This window comes from Oncorhynchus clarkii, chromosome 31, assembly GCF_045791955.1.
Source record: "Oncorhynchus clarkii lewisi isolate Uvic-CL-2024 chromosome 31, UVic_Ocla_1.0, whole genome shotgun sequence".
In the NCBI taxonomy this organism is placed as follows: domain Eukaryota; kingdom Metazoa; phylum Chordata; class Actinopteri; order Salmoniformes; family Salmonidae; genus Oncorhynchus; species Oncorhynchus clarkii.
In genome coordinates this window covers 38,559,067-38,579,682 of record NC_092177.1, presented here as the reverse complement: position 1 = coordinate 38,579,682, position 20,616 = coordinate 38,559,067, and the positions used below count along the sequence as shown (strand labels likewise).

Sequence of the window (20,616 nt, the reverse complement as noted above, 5' to 3'; positions counted from 1 at the left end):
ATACTGTCAAGTCTAGACACGGCCTCAGGAGACGGGAGGAAGAAGCAGCATATTGGAGCCTTCCTTCCACGTGTTGACGGGTAGTGAGCTACTTCTAACCTTAGCAGTTGCGTTGGCTTCACTCATGTCACATAGGCAAGATGGAGGAGCATCATGGAACCTTCCTATCCTGTATTGACATGAGGTGAGCATTACAGGGAAGACTGAGCAGCATTTTGGAGCGTTCCTAGCCTGTGTTGATGTCTAATGAGCTACTCACACCATTAGCGGCCGCATTGGCTTCACTCAGGTCACATCGTCAGGAAAGATGACGAGCACACAGGGAGGATGGAGGACGAGTGCGCGGTGAGGAAGGAGCAGCATCTCGGAGCCTTCCGTCCTTGTGCTGATGTGTTGTGAGCTATTTGCACCCTGAGCTGCCGCATTTGCTTCACTTAGGTCATACAGGGAGGAAGGATGCACATGTTGGAGCCTCGCCCCTGCATGAGGGGCTCAGAGACCCTCTATTTAGACTCCGGCTGTCTGTAGTCAACTCATGCATGCTTCTGGATCTCTTCTGCCCTGGTGCTGTTCTACAGCTTGTCGCTTTATAGCAGTGTTGATAAATGGGCATTTCCATCAACTAATGGTTTACTGTAGCAATGAGATTTCTTCTCTGCCTCTTTTCCAATTGAAAGAGGGATTGAGCATGGGCCTACAGTATGGATTGTAGAGATGGATTATCATCATGTGATTTCTTTACACTGTATCACACCAGAGACTTGGTAGGCTGTCTACTTGGCTCTCACCCCAGAGTGTCTTCATTCACAGTGGATAACATTCAACCCGTGTCTAATGCAAGGTCTGAAGGGACTCTTAACGCAAAGAAACAAGGGGGCTTCAAGAAGCCTCACACATATTACATTGCTAATGGCCAGGCTCCAGTCAATGGCCATGAACAACTTGGGTTCTGAAAAGTTTGTAAGGTGTTTAAAAAATATATATTTTTGGTAAGAAATATGATCAGTGAACATAACACATTCTCTCTTGTAGAAAACATGGTTAACTACACCTTACATTGCGGTCACATTAATCGTCTTCATAACTATTCAAAATAAACGTGAAAAATGTAAGAGTGACACATTTCAAGTCACTGCCATGTCTTATTTTGTGCAAACACTAGATGGTGTGTAGGTTAGGTCTTGGAAAGGAACAATATTCAAAAGAGGAAACCTGAAAATGCAGAGGGAAAAAAGAGGTTTAAATGCACTATGAATTGATAACTTTTGTAGTATTTATTGATTTCCCAGCTTCATACAAACTGGATGTTGAGGCATAAACATAGTACATTTCAACAAAAATATAACCAATATTTACAATTATTGTATTAAAAATACAAAAAAAAAAAACAAAAAAAAACGAAACATACTCCACCGATTGTCTTTTTAAAAGACATACAGGTCAAAGTAGTAGAAGAAAGTATGAGAAAAATCACCAGCTAAATGTACACTTCTCACTTGACATCACACATCAAAACAGAGTAGGAGTTCTACCTACTACAATTATCTTTATGCTTGTACAATGTTGTGCAACGTCTTTGTTTTTCCAAATAGGCCTTGGCCTGCTAATATCCACATGATTTTCAGAGCTGAAAGAGTGAATGATGATGCGTGTCACCATTGTATTAAAACGCATGATTGACAATCTATCGGCTGCCATGAAAATAATACAAATGGACAGAAATAAGTGTAGTAACAGCCCACAGTGAAAAACACAGCACTTTTTTTCCCCCTTCTCCTTCTCAGTCTATTGTTTCTAACTACTGATCAATGTGATCAGCACAACTCAGTGAAAAGAAAAACTAAAAAGTGACACGAATTCTGATTGGCAGCCTTCAAAGTGAATTCTTTCATCTAGGTAACTTCCCCACCGGAGTCAAAACAAACATATTCAATCATTTTCTTCAGTCAATTCCAATGGTGTTAAGAAATGGTGGAAAACAGCTTGCTCTATGCTTAGCATTGCCTAGTAATATACAAATCCATTGATCTTGATGCCTGTAACAGCGGAGGACTTTTCGATGAAGAGGAGGATGTTGCCGATGGCAAGGTAGGAGAGGTGTATTCTAGTTCAGTCTAAAAAATGTACTGTCCAGTGTTTCAATTTCCAGATTTCTATGAAATATGACCTATAATAATTACACTGAGTGAAATCGTTTTCCTTTCCACAACAAAAAAAAGAAAAGCAGCTTGTGTTGTTGGAATGGTGTGGGCGTAGCCCAATGGTGTGGGCGTAGCCCAATGGTGTGGGCGTAGCCCAATGGTGTGGGCGTATACCTGTCATAAAACATATTCATGCAAGTAGACCGCTGATTGGCCAGCACATCATTCTGTATGATGAAATAGCAAGCTTTTTTAAAAAAAATGGTCTGTTTGATATGTTTACAACAAAAAAAAATAAGTGTTTTTCTCCAATTAATGTTTGGCGACAAATGCGAGGACAGGATGAGTCAACATTATTTGGGCATGAGTTAACAGAATAGGAAGTATTTCAAGTTCAATTTCCACTGGACAGTTACTTTAAAATGGTTGACAGAACCCAGGGAAAGCATTTGGTTATGCAGCACCGCTGAAAGGCATGAGACTCCATTCACCTGTATAGGATTTAAGCCCTCGACATGCCTTTGGGGTGCATAACTAAAAACACGTTCCCCGAGGTGGCTGATTTGCCAAATCGGTTATAAATACCCTTTGTGCTTATCTTTTAACATCACAACCCATTAGGGACAAGACTAAGCCAAGAAAAATCTCCTGTAGTTGTCCTTTAAAATGTTGTCTAAATACAGAATTAATATAAGTCACCAGATGACCTAGGTTAAAACATGGATATCAAATAGCCAGATTGACTCCCTAGTTGGGTCACTGTTATGATCCACACAACCTGCCACATATCGTATATGACCTAGAACTGAAGATGTGGCTGGCCATATCGGAAATAGACAAGATATCCAGGCCAGGGTTAGGAATGGAGGGTTGCACTAAAACCTAAAGTTGTACTGAGAAGTGCTGAAGCCAGACTTGCCCAGTGTGTGTCAGAACATTAGATTATGAACGTGCATGTTGGTCCCCCCCAAATGACATATTGGTCACCCCAACTTATTTCTCTCACTGTGACTGTCCAGTTAGCAGTGGGGGTTGAGCCACCATTAGGATATGTGAATGGACAAGATAATACTGTAATTGTGGAATAAAACTCTTAAGATTGACAGATCTGTTTTTCAGAGTCCACACCGGGATATGAGACTTGGGTATAGCCACTTTTACCCCCCCCCCCCCCCCCCTCCCCCCGAGTGCAATAGTTCTGGAAAGAAGACCTCTAGAAACCTAGAAGAAAGTTCAAAAATTGATCAAATGTTATTTTTTTTCCTCCATCGTCATTGTCCATTTTGTTCTCGTTTTATAAAGTAGAAAATTAAAAAGTGCAGACAAAGCTCAACACGTCATGATACTGTGTGTGTAAAGCGAGGTGGGGTTGGGATAGGGGGTTAGTCTTGGAAAGCTGTTCCATGACAGCTGTGTGTGTGTGTGTGTGTGTGTGAACGCGGTTGCCGCACGTAGACGTTTTTTTTCTCTTCAGCAAAACCGTTTGACTTGTTTTTCTTTTTCCCCCCAAAGTGCAGGGCATTTTGTGTCTTTCTTTTTCCATCTCTCCATCTTCTTCTTCACAGTATTTTTTTTGTTGTTGCATGCAGTGTCATTCAACCCCCCATGATGCTTTAAGGCGAGGGGGGGAGGGATACGAGCAGAGGAGTCCACCAATGACGGAGAGTCCGGAAGAGGAGGCAGGCAGGCACGTACGTACTGGATTGGTCTGTCCATCAATCAATCAAGTCAGTCTCTCTTGTTCCGCCCCCATGGAAGGGACTTCAAGTCACTGCAAAGGACATCCAGCAGAAGACCGTTCTCAGACTGCTGATACCTGCTCATCCTCTGGCGAGAGAGAAAGAGAAACAAAAATATATATATATTTTTTTGCAAAGTCCTGTAAAAGCATCACAGAAGCAGAAACCCCCACAAAAAAACATCACTAACTGTCCTCTATGTGAACTTACCGTATCATAACAACTATCCAAACTGAACAATATGCATATTGGCTACAAACAGCAATGTTAAGTGCAAAAAGTGTGAAAAACACTGCCAGGGATGGAGATGCATGTGTGCAAGCATCGTCAAACACAACCGTGCCCGCAGATGAATGCCATTCGACACTACTTGTGACATGAGAGACAGTAGAGAGAGTGAGGAGCAAAATGTCGCTAATGCCTGGTGAGCTTGGTAAGCTTTGGTCCAAGCATGATGACTTCATGCACATGAGATGCCATGGTGGGTTTGTGCTAGCCTGGTCCGAGATCTGTTTGTGCTGTCTTGACATCTCCTCGATGCCAACTCCTATGGGGAATGAGCAAGACGGCACAAACAAATTTGGGACCGGACTAGGTTTGTGGTGGATATGGGGGGGGTCAAGTCCGTGTTGTTCCTGGTGGGCATGCAGGTTATCGTTGGTATAAATCAGTCATTTACCTCAGCCTGAGGGGGACCTGCCCTGTAACCCGTACACTCATCTCATGGCCTGGTTGTCTCTGGTGTTGTGTGTGCCACTGTCTTCCTCAGAGCGACTAGTTTGGGAGACAAGGACTCACCCTCCTCTTCCTCCTCAGGCTCTTCCTCCTCGCCTGGCGAGCGGGTGCGGTGGAGCCCTTGGCGCTTGGCATGTTGTTGGGCCTGGTGGTGGTGATGGGAGTCAGGCGACTGGGTGACCATGCGCGAGCGCTGCAGGGCCGTGGTGTAATCGGGCGGGCGGCGGCCAGAGTGGGCCGGGGCTGTGGGCGGCGACTGCGTCTGCCCTTCGCTGAAGTCAGAAATTGTCAGGGCAGTGTAGCCCGGCGGGGTTGGAGGGGGCTCGCGGTACCGGCTCTCCTTTCGCGCTGAAGGGGGGGGGGGGGTGAAAGATGGTGGAGTTAGTTGGAATTAATACTTTACGCACCTGCGCCACACACACCTCTCAGAAAACGTGTTGGCATGGAGATCTTCACGTGGACATGAGTCAGCTGACATGTACTTCGCTCCAAAGATGCATGCAAATCGTAAAAGGCATGAATGCATACATATGTGAGGAAGGTTTGGTATTTTCAGAACATTCTAAAATCAGCCCTTTCACCACAAAACTGTTTATTTGTTAAGGAACAGGTATGGACACCATAAGATTAAATGTTTATTTGTTGAGAAATAGGAACATTCGCCTATGAGGGCAACTAAACCCATCCATCAACAGAACAGACAAGGTTCAGCGGTCAACTCACTGATAAGGCCCTTGTTTCCGGCAGTGATGGGTGATGGCGAAGGCCTTCCGTGCTGCTTGGCCTCGTCGGACCCCATCGATGTGATACTACTCGTCTCCGGGTCGGTGTTCACATCCTTCCCGCCTCGCCGTTTAATCGTGCCCGTGTCGCCCTCGGAGTCCTCGCCCCAGTACGCCGCAGAGGAAGATGAAGAGGCCGATGCCCAGCTACCTCTAGCCTGGGACGCCCACAGTCCAGCGGGGCCCCCTAGTAATGCTTCAGGCCCCCCGGGTGGGTGGACACCAATGCTCCCGCCGATGACACCCCCCGGTCCGAAGGCCAGGGTCTCCCAGCTACGACCCTGCTGCATGGTCTGGATGTTGTCATGGGAGCCCGAGGAGCAAGAGGTCCAGGAGCCGCGGCCGCTATCGGCGGCGTCCAGGGAGACACGGTCCCCTTGGTCCTGGGTCAACTCCTCTGAGCTGGGGGAGGAGAGCACCATGGCGCAGGCATACAGGCCCCGGCAGTCCTGCATGGACGAGTAGGAACTGTATGGGAAGGGGATAAGAGACAAGCTTCACCTTTATAATGGTTTCGCCATTCATCGACAACACAGTGGACAGATAGAAAAATAAAGGGCTGGGATGAGAAATCTTCCATTTTCAACTTTTGAAATTAAACTCATCGCTGTAACTGTAAATTGGCAGCATTGATTCATACCCGAGGCTGTACTGATCAGGGTCGGTCGTAGCCCTCCTCTCAAGACGCACCCCTCCAGCGTGGGGGTCTCCCACCCCTCCTGAGTGCCTGAGCCCCCTCCTCTCCTCCTGGGCCATGTCGAAGGAGGAGTTGCTGACCAGGCTGGAGCGCGACGAAATCTCGCTGTGACCCGAGTCCGAGTAGGTGTCTCCCGTTCTTGGGTAGCCTGGAGAGAGGAGGGAGGTGGTTAAAATGAACTTACTGATTCCAATCTACTTGTCCATGGGGTTGTGTTCAGAGGGTTGAAACATTCAGAACCTCCTAGCATGGATTAACAGCAGGCGTAATGAGAGAACACATAGGCTCACTACAAGAAACGTATCTTTCTATCTGCACCTGGAAAACAAAACATCTAACCTCTCAAATCACCACCTTCACTCAGCACACCATTGAACATAAAACTTTAACACCCTCGAGTCATGATCAAAATAATATTCAAAGATCCCACTACCCACCTAGAATGACTAGCCTAAGAAAAGGATAGGAGAAATACACAGCAAGACCTAACCCTAACGTGCTTGGGGCAGCGACCCAATCCCCCCAAAAAAACGAAGATCCTCACACCTTTAGCCTGGAGTCACAATGATTGATATTACAAATAAATCCCATTCACACACATCAAGAAACCCCATCTCAGAGTCATAAATCCTATCAACTTCCTCTCCCACTTTGCGCACCAGTCATCAAAAACGGCATTAAATCACTGGGCAAACCAACCTCCAGCTACCATTCAGAAAATGAAGTGCTATTCTAAGTCCGGCGGCCGAGCGTCAAGACGGTCTCTGAAACCCATCCAATAACGAGTGCATTAGTTTCCCCCCCCCGGTGGACTGAAGGGCTTCTACTGGCTTCTAAGCACACTACACTATCAAGTGGAGTAGTGGATGTCGGTGAAGCAGCAGCAACTGAGCACTCCATCTTCTGAAGCAACTGCCTTACTACGTGTAATACAACGAGACATAACAGCAGCAACTCAGCTACTAAGACGAGCAGGACGACACAAGCCCCCCCCCCCCCCCTATATATACAGGTTCCAACCAGTTCCTCTTTGTAAGATCAACTGGGTCGTGTTCATTTTTTTGCAACGGAAAACAGTTCCTTATTGGACATGTTTCGGTCCCTCCCCTGTTTCTCTTTTCTTCCATTTGGTGCCTAATGAACATGACTCTGATTTGTTGCCTAATCGAAAACATTGGAATATTAGTCATAATTTAAGACTTGGTTGGAATTGAACAACTAATACCCTGCATGTATAAGGGGGGGGGGGGGGGGGGGTATCATACGCGGAACTCCAGTATGTGTTCTAGGACAGCAGCGTCTGTCTAGGTTTAGAGCCGGGCTTAGTTTACCTGTCTGTTTACTGGTAAAGGTAACCTTCCGGACACTTTGGCCCTTCAGTGTCCCGAGCCCTACGTGCAGCAAGGCAAAGAGACCGTCACACACAGACAGGACACAGGACAGCAACACAGTATGAAAAGGGGTGAGGTAGTTGGGATGGGAGGTATGGGCATTCCAATATGGACCAGCGTAGAACTAGGCGCTCTCTAAGAATGGCTTGGCTAAGGGATAGTTTAGTGTTGTGGTTAGGGCTTGGCGATATATCGAATTCATTTGATTAATTCGAATGTGTGTGTTTTTTTTGGGGCGGGGGGAGCGATATTCTGTATCGCAAGAATCTTTTGTTTTGTTATTTTTCGTATTCATGAGCGTTTATGTCCGCTTGTTCTCATGCTGTATTTGGTCTCGTGTCTTTCGCTCCTCTGTGCACCTTTCCCATTTTACACCAGAGATCTGTATAGAATGGCGTGATGCTCATGTCTCCGCCCTAAAAAAAAAAATGGGAGTCGTTGTCCCAAAGGCGGGAAGGAGGGTCCAACGCTTAGGTACAAAATAAACCCAGAAAAACGGATTGGCCTCATTTTGGTCCGATTATAGTGAGAGGTTGTTTCGCCTCATCCTTTACGGTTTGCGCACACACACACACACCAAGCCCCTGCTACTTTCTCTCCCACCAACAGAGTTCAGAGATCACATCTTCCGATCTGACAAGCGGTTTCAACTAGCTATTTGCATTTGGAGGTTTGGTCCAACAGAATCGGTCATGTGAACACAAACACAAAGAGACATTTTTTTACTGCAATAGAGAAGATCACTTTTCTAAAGACACCCTTTCTATTCAAATTGCGCGCAGAGCAGACACTACTAAAACGAGAGTATCAATGAACATTGATTCTGGAAAATGAATGTTCAGTTTGTCACATTTGGGTCCCACCTACCGCTAGCAGCATTTTAGCCAAAGACTGTTATGAGCCGTCTAGTCTGTGTGCTATAAATGTGCAATAAGCATTTAAAAACAATTATATAAAAAGGAAATATAAGAAATTGGCAACTCGTTCTCATTCTGAGAAAATAAGGTGGGCCACTTCATTTCAACATCCGAACAAAGTGGACAGGCTTGCGTGCTGTTCAAAACAGCTCCAGACGGACAGAAGGGTGTGTTCATAACAATTCAACTGCTCAACCTTGTTAGCGAGCAAATACTGTCGATCCAAGTTGGCTAAACTTGAAACACAAAGATTAGCTGGCTAGTGCCTAGAGATATTGTTAGTGCCTAGAGAGATTGTTAGTGCCTAGAGAGATTGTTAGTGCCTAGAGAGATTGTTAGTGCCTAGAGAGATTGTTAGTGCCTAGAGAGATTGTTAGTGCCTAGTGCCTAGAGAGATTGTTAGTGCCTAGAGAGATTGTTAGTGCCTAGTGCCTAGAGAGATTGTTAGTGCCTAGAGAGATTGTTAGTGCCTAGTGCCTAGAGAGATTGTTAGTGCCTAGAGATTGTTAGTGCCTAGAGATGGTTAGTGCCTAGAGATGGTTAGTGCCTAGAGATGGTTAGTGCATAATGCCTAGAGAGATTGTTAGTGCCTAGTGCCTAGAGAGATTGTTAGTGCCTAGAGAGATTGTTAGTGCCTAGTGCCTAGAGAGATTGTTAGTGCCTAGAGATTGTTAGTGCCTAGAGATGGTTAGTGCCTAGAGATGGTTAGTGCCTAGAGATGGTTAGTTCCTAGTGCCTAGAGATTGTTAGTGCATAATGCCTAGAGAGATTGTTAGTGCCTAGTGCCTAGAGAGATTGTTAGTGCCTAGTGCCTAGAGAGATTGTTAGTGCCTAGAGAGATTGTTAGTGCCTAGTGCCTAGAGAGATTGTTAGTGCCTAGTGCCTAGAGAGATTGTTAGTGCCTAGTGCCTAGAGATTGTTAGTGCCTAGTGCCTAGAGATTGTTAATGCCTAGAGAGATTGTTAGTGCCTAGTGCCTAGAGAGATTGTTAGTGCCTAGTGCCTAGAGAGTTTGTTAGTGCCTAGTGCCTAGAGAGATTGTTAGTGCCTAGAGAGATTGTTAGTGCCTAGTGCCTAGAGAGATTGTTAGTGCCTAGAGATTGTTAGTGCCTAGAGATGGTTAGTGCCTAGAGATGGTTAGTGCCTAGAGATGGTTAGTGCCTAGTGCCTAGCGATTGTTAGTGCCTAATGCCTAGAGAGATTGTTAGTGCCTAGTGCCTAGAGAGATTGTTAGTGCCTAGTGCCTAGAGAGATGGTTAGTGCCTAGAGATTGTTAGTGCCTAATGCCTAGAGAGATTGTTAGTGCCTAATGCCTAGAGAGATTGTTAGTGCCTAGAGAGATTGTTGATGAGACCTGTGTTTATTTTCTATAGCCTAATGCCTGCTATTAAGAAGTTAGTCATTATTAGTGAATGAGCGCTATGTATGATTCTAGTTCAATTTGTAACAAAAAAGGGCATTTTCATACAGTAGATAGATTTGACCGCCAGATCAGTGATTATTGCAACATCAAAAAAGCAGGCTAAACTATTCTGATAAAATAATACATTATTAGTTGGTCTTATGATTGTGGAAGGCTTATATTTAGCCTAGGTATAACTTTACAAGGCCTCAATTCATTAGCTTATTGCAGACGGTTTGAAATGCAGTGTATTTGACCTTTAATTGTACGACAACGCTCATTTAGAGAACACAAAGAGAATCTAAATATATATCGCGAATCACCATCAGCTTGAAAAAAAACGGAGATATGATTTTTAGGTCATATCGCCCAGCCCTAGCTGTGGCGTGTGTCTTTTAATGTAACTCCACAAGTAAAACACAACTTTCCATTTGCATGGGTCATGTCCCATAGCCCCCAAAAACCTTGAGTGACTGTTGCTATTTCATCACGACATCACAGGAGGCTGAACAAGTAGTTCCCCTCTATGACCACTACGTGTCAGCGTGGGTGAGGGGGACTGGGCTGAGGTTGAATTGAGGGGATTATAATTTTACCCTTCCTAGGCGAGCTCTGGGGGGAGGTGGGAGGGGAGGAGAGCTGCGAGGAGGCATTAGACACCGTGTCCTCCGTCTGACGCTTGTGACGCTCGCTGGCCTCCTCCGACAGCGATAGGATCTTCTTCAGCGACTGAGGGGAACTCGTGCCTTCAAAACAAAATAGCCCAAAATTAGCATTTGCTAATTAGCATTCAGCAAGGGCCAATTTCCCAGACGCAGATTAATCCTTCGAATCTCCAGCCCATATTGTCTAACTAAACTAGCTACCAACAATACAAGCAACATTGTGACCGGGTACATTTGACCTGAAACTGAAAGGAATGCATTTTCCTTCGAGGAATCACAGATTGTATGGTGTCAGAAAGAAACAATGTTATAAAACGAGCATAATTGCACCAAGTATGTTTTTCCCCTTAACTTGTGCAGGTTCTTACCGAATGGTGGCAGGTCCTTGACTGGCACTTTCTTGCGGGAGGGGTAGAGGGCCACAGCGGGCACCTGAAGGGCCTGGTTGCCCTTCTGCAGCTGGCCCCTCTGCTGGCTGGCAGCCCTGGACACCACCGGAGACGTGTCTGGCCTCTTACCGCCACCAGCGTTCTTGGGCACTGAGAAAGGGTTGAAGGAGAATGTGGTGCATTAACAATCACTAATACCAGTGAGCGTTGCTGCTGAACCAAAAATGGCCACCCGGTGTGCTGGTGTATACACAGCATGCATGTCTGCAACATTTACATGTTTTGATGGAGGGCTCACATTGCAGCTACAGAACACAAGTGTGTGTGTGTGTGTGTGTGTGCACAGCATGTACTCTATCCAGCACTTACGTGTGTTGATGGAGGGCTCACACTGCAGCGAGAGGGTCTGCAGCGCCTCCTCGTTGGTCTCCAGGCTGAGGTTGGACAGGTACTGCTTGACCTTGCGGGCCATCTGGGCATCCTCGTACAGCTTCTTGGCGTTCAGGAAGGAGCTGCGCCTCACCCGCTTCTTGTGCCCGCCCGTCTGGGTGACGTCTAGCACCGCCGCGTTGGCACTGCCCTGGCTAAGAGACCTGGTCACACGCGTACACACACACACACATACACGCACGCACACACACACACGCACGCACACACACACACGCACGCACAATACACACACATAGAAATGGAGAGGGGAGAGCGAGACCACCATCAGACTATGGCCATGTGTGTGTACTAATATGTAGATGTCCTGGAAGGTAGTAGAGAGGAGGGTCGTTTGAGAGTCAAACATGCAGAGACCGAGAGGCTTTTGGGGGGCATTCCTCTCAGCTCCAGAACATTCCATGCATTCTAAAGAAGAAGGGGAGGGAATGTGGGGGGGGGGGTCAATCAGTCAGGCAACAGGGGAGGTGTGTGTGTGTTGGGGGTTCAAATAGTGGTAAATCTGTACCAAATCTGTGGTAAACACCAAGGTAGTTGTATTGAAATGCCTGTTCAGCAGAAACTATGGTACATACTGAGTACATGCACAGTATAGTGGTATAGTACCTCCTTGGCCACTGTAACGCTGTCATGTAAAGCATGACTAGTTTGGCTGCAGGGCCTAAAATGAACTACCATACACTCCGATTTTTTACCAGCCAAAATACTTTTGGGGCCATAATTACATTAAAAACAACAGATGACATGCTTTGTAATGTTTCTAAAACAAAAAACGTATTAGTAAGAAGTAATGTGGTATATTTCTAAATTTGATGTATTGTGACCCGAGTCTTTTGACCAAAATATCAGGGACAAAATGTTCAGCTGCCCCTTTAAGGCCTGGAGGTTACCCTAGTAACGGAACGACTCACGTGGGTCTTGGAAAGCAACCTTATGAACAATGTAAAGAGCCAAAAAACAAGGACAAAGTCTCACTTTGTAGACTTGAGTAAATTAGAGGCGTTGCCTCCAAAAATGTATCTATCAGCACTTCACTGCCCTGCCAGTGTTGCTGCGTGAGGATTCATATTTCTTTGCGCGATTAGCAACTATGGAACAAAACAGCAGAAATATTTTGAAAACTGCCACGGCGGCCATTTTTTTTTTTACCCTAACTTGCACATGTGCTCATACTTGACTTTTGACTATTTTTTTATTTGCGAATGTAATGCTTGCACTGTAGAGCCCTGCAAATTGACCACCCGCCTTTGTGGCAGGTGAATAGTCATTCTTAAACCCCCCCCCCCAATACCTAAATCTACCCGGATTTGGCAGGTGTTAATTGTAAGCCCTGTTTGTCCTTGTAGCACACTACAGACTTCCATGTTGAAGAATATATTTTCAGTATGGAGGCTGATAAATCCAAACCATGGCAAATTGATGCAAAACAAAAGTAGGCATGCCATTTTTGGTAAGTAGTCCATCTTAGCTGGGAAAACACACAAAGTAATCACTTTTGCTAGTTCATGGGATGCAAATCGCTCTCAGTTCTAACGCATAATTGCGAAATACTTTGAGATTTCAAAAATGGCGGTGTGACCTGAAAAAAGCAAAAGTGATTTTAATTTCCATTTCTAAAGACATTTTTGCCAGAGCCAAGCAGTGTTAGAAGGGTATCAAACCAAACAGGGTAGTAAAATCAGCACTTAAAACAAACAAACAAACAAAGGCCTCAGAAGTGAGGAAGGGAGGGAGCGAACAAATGGAGCAAAAGAAAAAAAGCATGGAAAGGTCGGTCACCAAAACTTACCCTAAACTCCTCCATTTCTTCTTCCTAGAAGGGATAGCCATGAACAGTGAAGCGTGGAGGGCAAAGAGTGCACAGGGAGAGAGAGAGAGAGAGGACGAGAAAGAGAAAGAGAGGGAGACAAGCTTAAGACAGGATAGACCACAAAGAGCCACCAAGATGAGCAAGTTTACCAGAGGCCCACAATAGAGAGAAAGAGACGAACATTGATAACAACCACCGACACCCGGAAGTGACATCACAGCATGGTGGACATACATAGTCACAGTCAGACAACACACTGACACATGAGCACTGTGGTTTTACGCCAACGATAAGTGGAGAGCACAGAATACAGGAGACAGCTGGGTTGCCCGGGGAAACGGCTGCTCAAGGGAAAAGCGTGGAAGCGCGGAATATTGACAATCTACACGTGAACAATCATTGACAGTGGTTTGACTGGACGTATAGGGGATGGTGAGGTGTTGTTAGTCTTTTGGGATTATATTGGGTTTTTCTGTGTTTTTTCCCCCGATGTTACCTGGTTCTGAACATGAGAGCAGGGTCCATGTTGACGGAGGCCATGCGACCCACGTGGCGGATCTCCTTGGCGATCATCCGCAGCTTCTCAAAGTTCACCAGGCCGTCCACTTTGGAGTCGTTCCCTGGCAAAAGACGAGAGAGGCTGTTTGTTACAGCAGGTTGATTAAGATGCCTTGTAGTAGAGCATTGGCATACAGGGGAGTGCAACACCCGATACAAAAATGGTAGACAAATAGCCAATGTATTTATAGTCTCTTGTGAAGGTCTGTTGGCGACACGGGCTGAATCTGACGGTGGAAAAGGAAGGGGAAGGGCTGGGGGCGGGCTTTGGCAGAAGCTTTGAGAAGGGCGGGCGTTTATTTTAAGATTTGGGTTGCAAAGTGAATGTTTCTGAACACATTTTTCATACAAAGTGACAAAGTGTGTGTCATTGGCTACCTTCATGCAGGAAGGTGAGGTCCTTCTTGATTACGGGGAACAGGGGGATGATGGGCGGCTGGAGGTTCTGGTTGTTGAGCACGTTGCGGTACTTGGCCATGTTTCTGGACGGGTCAAACAGGTCCTGCAGGTCCCCAAACAGCTTCTCGTACTTACTGGGGAGCTTTTCCCACGTGCCCCGAAGTCTAGATACCGGGGCCAGGTTCAGACCACTGTTGGGGGAGGACCACAGACAGACAGTGAAGTTAGAAGGCTGATCATGTAGAGGGGGGGTGCTAACCTCTGGGGATTAGGGTTAGGGGGCTAACTGGCTAACTCTGGGTCTAGAGGATGAAAAGGTTTGCAGGCTTTTGTTCCAACACCACACAAACACAGCCGATTCAGCGTAACTGCTGGACTTGGGTGTAAAACTCCTCAAAATCGATTTAACCCATCTACATGCCACCTGGTCTCCTCTCGTCCTCCCTCCTCTCCCACCTTACCTGATGATAGCGAACATGGAGTTGAAGTTCTTGCACTCTCTACAATGGAGAGCAATCTTGATGAAGTGCTTGACAATCTTCATGCGCTTGAGCTGGTTGGGCTCCCTGATCACCTCCGACGCCACCCAGAAGGTCTCCTGGTTGATGACCTCCTCGAAGCGCTTGAGGCAAAACGAGCCCGTCTTGGACTTGAGCTTGAACAGGTCGTCAATGTACTCGGTGGGCTCGATGGCGCAGAAGAGTTCGAAGGCACGCATGGAGAGCTGCGTGGCTACTTCCACAGTGGAGAGCTGGAGGAGGGAGATCTGGCCTTCCCGAAGAAGGTCCTGGGCGTCCTCGTCTGAACAGAGAGTCTCTGTCTCCATGTTGCTCTTCAGGTAGTATCTAGAGAGAGGGGAAGAGCAGGGAGCTCCTTTAGTATTTACAAGCAGGTGTTCTATTGTAGATCGATCATCGGTCTCTATTTTGTTTGTCCAGTAGAAATCTTATCAACACAAAGCACATTTTCAAAATAAGTACTTTTGTTGCTAGAGTTATTCATAGCATCACGTTGAGTCGTCATTAACAAGCACCTGGCGTTGTGACTATGATGTGACTTGAGTTTAAATAGAAAAATACAAGGTGTTCACTAATAAGGGACTATGGAAGAGGGGGGGTTTAAGATCGGAATGGTCAAGAGAAAGTCAGCACAAGAGGAAGGGGAGACTTGAGAGTATTTGCTAGCTTTTGTACAAGAGATGGGACAAAACTGTATAAATAATGGGGGGGGGGGGTGAATTTTAAAAAACAGCCCTTACCTGCCACTGAGCTGTATCCTATCAGCCAGCTTGGACAGCTGCTCTGGTAGCCGCCGTTGCTTGATGACACCCTCCGGCGTGACGGACACCTCGCACAGCGAATAGGCTTCGGGCACCGCGGTCAGGGCGAACTCTCGGATGGCCTGGGCCACCACCTCCTTGGCCGTGGTGTCCTTACCAATCATGATGTATCGACTCTGTTGGTCTGCCTTGAACACTCGCAGCACCTGGTCGGACATGTCTGTGGGGGGGAGGTGGGGGGGGGGTGTTAGAGGTATAACCTCAACACAATGTTGGACAAACATTGGGGCGGAATCCTCATTTGGGATATGTAGATCACTTAAATTGCATTGCAATTTTATCATGCAGTCGCATAATTCATGTACCATTGTTTCCCAACACACCAATATGCACTGAGAATGTACGGGTCAATGTAATGCTGGCTGCTTACACTCCGTCAAATGTTTACAGGAACGATTCCTTTGAACCTGCACTCCAGTTAGATTTAGGCGTGCGTTACCCCATTAAAACACACCGACTTGATGCCTGCTTTTTATCAAGACCGACAAGCCCAGACCATAACCACAGTTAAACGTTAGCCCTTTAGAGACCAGTTTTAGAAACACTATAGGACGCTTGTAAAACGAAAAAGCAGTTAGCTGGCAAAGAGGACAAGCGTTGCCGTGGGCAGAGCAGCAGCAGCGTGATACTCACTTGTCACGACCGGGGCTGAAGGAACACAAAGAGTGTGTGTAGGAGAACGTAAATGGGTGTGTCAAACATGGATGCCAGACAACTGGCAAAGTACGTGCACGGTTAGCAATGTATATAAATGCATGCGAAATAGACGGCTTCAAGGGAGCTGAAGACAACCACGCTGTGCTTCTCATATACAGCTGTATACTAGAGGTTCAAAGGAGGCGTGTCTGTCTGTCCTCACCCGGTTGGTTGTTGAAGTCCAGGATGCGGTGGTGGGACTGCAGCAGGTCAGGGTTGCTGGACGATAGGTTGCTGCTGACAGGCAGCGAGGCCGGAATCTGCTTGGACTGCTTCAGGCCCACGATGCTGTCGTCCTGCGACTGGCCCACGCCCACATCGCTACGGAAACACGGAGGGAGGGAGGGGTTACGAGCAGTTCCACTTTCAGAGGATAGAGGGCGATGTTTGTACAGTAAAGTAGACAGTGTACAAAACATTAAGAATATCCTAATATTGAGTTGTGCACCCCCACCCCTCTGCCCTCAGAACAGCCTCAATTCGTCAGGGCTTGGACTGTACAAGGTGTCGAAAACGTTCCACAGGGAAGCTGGCCCATGTGGACTCCAATGCTTCCCACAAATTGGCAGAAATGTCCTTTGGGTGGTGGACCATTCTTGAGACACACAGCAGCGCTGCAGTTCTTGAGACAAACCGGTGCACCTGAACACCTACTACCCTACCCTGTTCAAAGGAAGTTAAATCACCCTCTGAATGGCACACATACACACATCCAGGTCTCAAGGCTTAAAACAATCCTTTAACCGGTCTCCATTCATCTACACGGATTGAAGTGGATTTAACAAGTGACATCAATAAGGGATGACGGCCGTCACCTGAATTCACCTGGTCAGTCTACGTCATGGAAAGAGCTCAATACATCTTCAGAAATACAACAAATTAAGACAAACCCATTTTATTCCACACTCTCCTCTTCTATTTTCTTCAACTCTCCTATTATTATTTTTCCACTCTCCTTTCCTCTCCAAATGTGACGTTACATTTCCCCCTGGGCTCTTACTTGTATGGTTTTGGGGGCAGGATGCTGGTGAGCGTCTTGTCGAAGATCTTCTTGAGCTTGTTCCTTCCTCCCACCGTGTTGGCTTTGGCCTTCTTACTGGCCTTCTCCAGGCCCATCACCTGCATTAAGGAGGAGGCAGGATACCATTAGGTTAGGCTTTAGGAATGTCTTTACTGAGATCAAACCGGGGGACATATTCATTAAGGCACAATGTAGCAAAACGTTTTGCAACGGAAAACGAAAACAAGCATTTGCGATTGGACAATGTCAGGTAGTCCCTTCCTTGTTTCAGTCTTTTTTCTTCCGTTTGGTGCCTAATGAAGCCGTGCCCGATACCATACACAAAGCATTATGGGTACTGTAGTCCATAACAAACCACCTGCTCAACGTCCACCGCCAGGTCAGGGATGGAGTAGCGCGAGCCCTTCTTGATGTCCCCAATCTTGGGTAGGTGTGCCGGGGCTCCATTCTTGTGGTCCACCTCTGGCGGATCCTCACCCTCTGCCTCGTGGCCGTGCTCCGGCCGGGCTAGTAGCTCCTTGAACACTGGGTGGATGAAAGGGCGGGAAATGGATGAGTATTTCTTACCTGCTCCTCTTCATTACTGTGTGAAACAAGGCTTAGTGATACTGTTACTTATATTATTAGTATTAGTTATTATACTGATCAAAAAATATTTTAAAAAAGCAACATTTTCAACGATGAGTTACAGGAAATCAGTCAATTTAAAGAAATTCCTTAGGCCCTAATCTATGGGTTTCACATGACTGGGAATACCGACATGCATCTGTTGGTCACAGATAGCTTTAAAAAAAAGGTAGGAGCGTGGATCAGAAAACCAGTCAGTATCTGGTGTGACCACCATTTGCCTCATGCAACACGACACATCTTCTTCGCATAGAGTTGATCGGGCTGTTGATTGTGGCCTGTGGAATGTTGTCCCACTCCTCTTCAATGGCTGTGCAAAGTTGCTGGATATTGGCAAGAACTGGAACACGCTGTCCATCCAGAGCATCTCAAACATGCTCAATGGGTGACATGTTTGACGAGTATGCAGGCTATGGAAGATCTGGGTCATTTTCAGCTTCCAGGTATTGTGTACAGATCCTTGCGACATGGGGGCCGTGCGTTATCATGCTGAAACCTGAGGTGAAGGCGTCGTATGAATGGCACGACAATGGGCCTCGGGATCTCGTCACGGTATCTCTGTGTATTCAAATTCGATAAAATGCAATTGTGTTGGTTGTCCGTAGCTTATGACTAACCATAACCCCACCGCCACCATGGGGGACTCACAATGTTCACAACATTGACATCAGCAAACCACTCGCCCACACGATACCATACACGTACTCTGCGATTGTGAGGCCGGGTGGATGTACTGCCAAATTCTCTAAAAACGACGGAGGCGGCTTACGGTAGAGCAATTCACATTACATTCTCTGGCAACAGCTCTGGTGGAAATTCCTGCAGTCAGCATGCCAATTACTCCCTCAAAACTCGAGACATCTGTGGCATTGTGTTGTGTGACAAAAACACATTTTAGAGTTGCTTTTTACTGTCCCCAGCACAAGGCGCATCTTGATACGCCACACCTGTCAGGTGAATGGATTATCTTGGAAAATGAGAAATGCTCACTAACAGGGATGTAAACTGATTTGTGCAAAACATTTTGAGGAAAATAAGCTTTTTGTGCGTATCATATTATGAACCATTTGTGATATGGGACCAACACTTTTTTTATTCAGTATAGTATTACATTCATAGTTAGTTTGCCCTCAAAATTCTCACCTAAAAGATTGGTTTTCACAGAAATGGACAAGTGGGTGTTGTTCCTCAGGATCTCATTGGCTTTGGTGAGCTGGACATTTTCAAAGTTCTGCCCATTCACCTCCAGAATCTGTTCAAAGACAAAACAAATATACCACAACATGACATACAGTAATCCTCCACATCCTCGATCCGTTTAATTCCTGCAGGAGTCAAATCCACAACTCTGGCGTAAGCACCCCATTATGAGCCACGTGAACTATTCTATTACATAACACTGACACTCATCTACCGTATATCCTCCCAGGTGTTGGAAGAATCCCCCCTTTCCCATGTCCTTCTCTCTAACAGCTACACTACTTGTCTATTTCCTCTTAGCTGCTTTATGACCAGTGCTGCCTTGTCATGAGGACTTTGCATTTACACATGAGCGTGCCACCAGGAAGTGATCTCTGGGTGCACCAGGAAGTGATCTCTGGGTGCACCAGGAAGTGATCTCTGGGTGCACCAGGAAGTGATCTTTGATCTCTCTGTGAGTGAGGGGCCTTACTCTGCAGTCATTACCACAGTGTTGATGCCGCAAATCAGGTCGTTTCTGAGTCAGCCCTTATTAAAAGAAACACTGGTCGTAAGTTCGGCTAAGCGGTCTCGTTAATGGGCCGATGAAAAGAGTAGTGAGATTGATAAGGATATTTGAGCTCGTTAGAGCAGTGTTTACCAGTCCTGGGGGACCCCAAGGGGTGCACGTTTTGATTTTTGCCCTAGCACTACACAGCTGATCCAAATAATGAATTCTTCAGCAAGCTTTGATGATTTGAATCAGCTGTGTAGTGCTAGGGCAAAAAACAAAACGTGCACCCCTTGGGGTCCCTAGGACAGAGTTTGGGAAACGCTGTGTTAAGAGTCACTCACTGTGTATATGGCAATTACATGAGACGTTTTGACAGGAGAATTGTAAGAGTAAAAATGCTTTGCAGGATGCTATGGTTCATATTTCCTTTGGGAAGCAGCTGCAGGGAAGTGTTTAAGAGTATACCTTTAAGCCACACAGAAAGCACAGTCAATTAGGGTTTCCAAGCTGTCATCCTGGATTTAACCTAGGCACTTTGGAACCCTTGGGGCAAAGTGGAAAAAAATCAGTGCTGAGTAAACTAGTCTAGTGAATGAGCACTCATCCCTTCTACACCGTCATTGCTGTCTGATATGTAAGTGATCTTTCTGGCGCAAAGCAGAGCCATACCATCAATCAGGTGGGTGCTACACATACACATGGTAGTGGAGGAGGGAAGTTTTCCTTACTTTTTTTCTTCTATGTGAAGCATTTTGAACGTGTGAAAAAACACTACACAAAGAACCTTCTTGTTACTTCACCTGGTCTCCTCGTTTGAGGCCGGCCTCTGCGGCCTTGCTCCCGGGCTCCACGCTGTCAATGAAGATGCGGAAGCCCTTCTCAGAGCCCCCCAGCAGGGTGAAGGCTAGCGGGGCCTCCCTCGACGGCTTGGTCAGTGTCACGAGACGCAGTTTGGCTTTAGCAGCACAGGCAATGTTTAACAGTCTAAGATGGCCGCACATTTTCTGTAAAGAAAATTGAGAATGTTTAGTATATTGCGTAATTCAGGGTTTGCATCTCAACTTTGTTACAATGTGAAAGGGAGAAAAAAATATGTATTTTAGCATTAATTTGTGAAACAAGAGGCTAGTGCAAGGCAAATGTTTTGACCATTTGAATGCTTGACTGAA

The 20,616-nt window shown here is 46.3% G+C and overlaps 1 protein-coding gene across 7 annotated transcripts in view; it reads right to left on the bottom strand.

Moving 5' to 3' along the window:
- Nucleotides 1–1,251: 1,251 nt before the first annotated feature.
- LOC139390528 (rap guanine nucleotide exchange factor 2-like) overlaps nt 1,252–20,616 on the bottom strand; it is a 134,708-nt gene continuing 115,343 nt past the window's right edge. For 3 of the 7 annotated variants that reach the window (XM_071137696.1, XM_071137697.1, XM_071137701.1), the window contains 17 exons: nt 20,248–20,451; nt 18,898–19,006; nt 17,486–17,652; nt 17,107–17,225; nt 16,270–16,427; nt 15,330–15,570; nt 14,533–14,916; nt 14,051–14,262; nt 13,611–13,734; nt 13,094–13,117; nt 11,227–11,450; nt 10,837–11,007; nt 10,400–10,549; nt 6,038–6,242; nt 5,339–5,865; nt 4,560–4,963; nt 1,252–3,968 (listed from right to left, as the gene is read on the bottom strand). In XM_071137696.1, the coding sequence (XP_070993797.1) occupies nt 4,602–4,963; nt 5,339–5,865; nt 6,038–6,242; nt 10,400–10,549; nt 10,837–11,007; nt 11,227–11,450; nt 13,094–13,117; nt 13,611–13,734; nt 14,051–14,262; nt 14,533–14,916; nt 15,330–15,570; nt 16,270–16,427; nt 17,107–17,225; nt 17,486–17,652; nt 18,898–19,006; nt 20,248–20,451 (3,381 nt within the window). In that variant the 3' untranslated portion in view covers nt 1,252–3,968; nt 4,560–4,601. Of the gene's footprint in view, nt 3,969–4,559; nt 4,964–5,338; nt 5,866–6,037; nt 6,243–7,425; nt 7,486–10,399; nt 10,550–10,836; nt 11,008–11,226; nt 11,451–13,093; nt 13,118–13,610; nt 13,735–14,050; nt 14,263–14,532; nt 14,917–15,329; nt 15,571–16,269; nt 16,428–17,106; nt 17,226–17,485; nt 17,653–18,897; nt 19,007–20,247; nt 20,452–20,616 lie in introns of all 7 variants that reach the window. The other 4 variants (XM_071137698.1, XM_071137700.1, XM_071137695.1 and 1 more) reach the window with 3 other exon arrangements.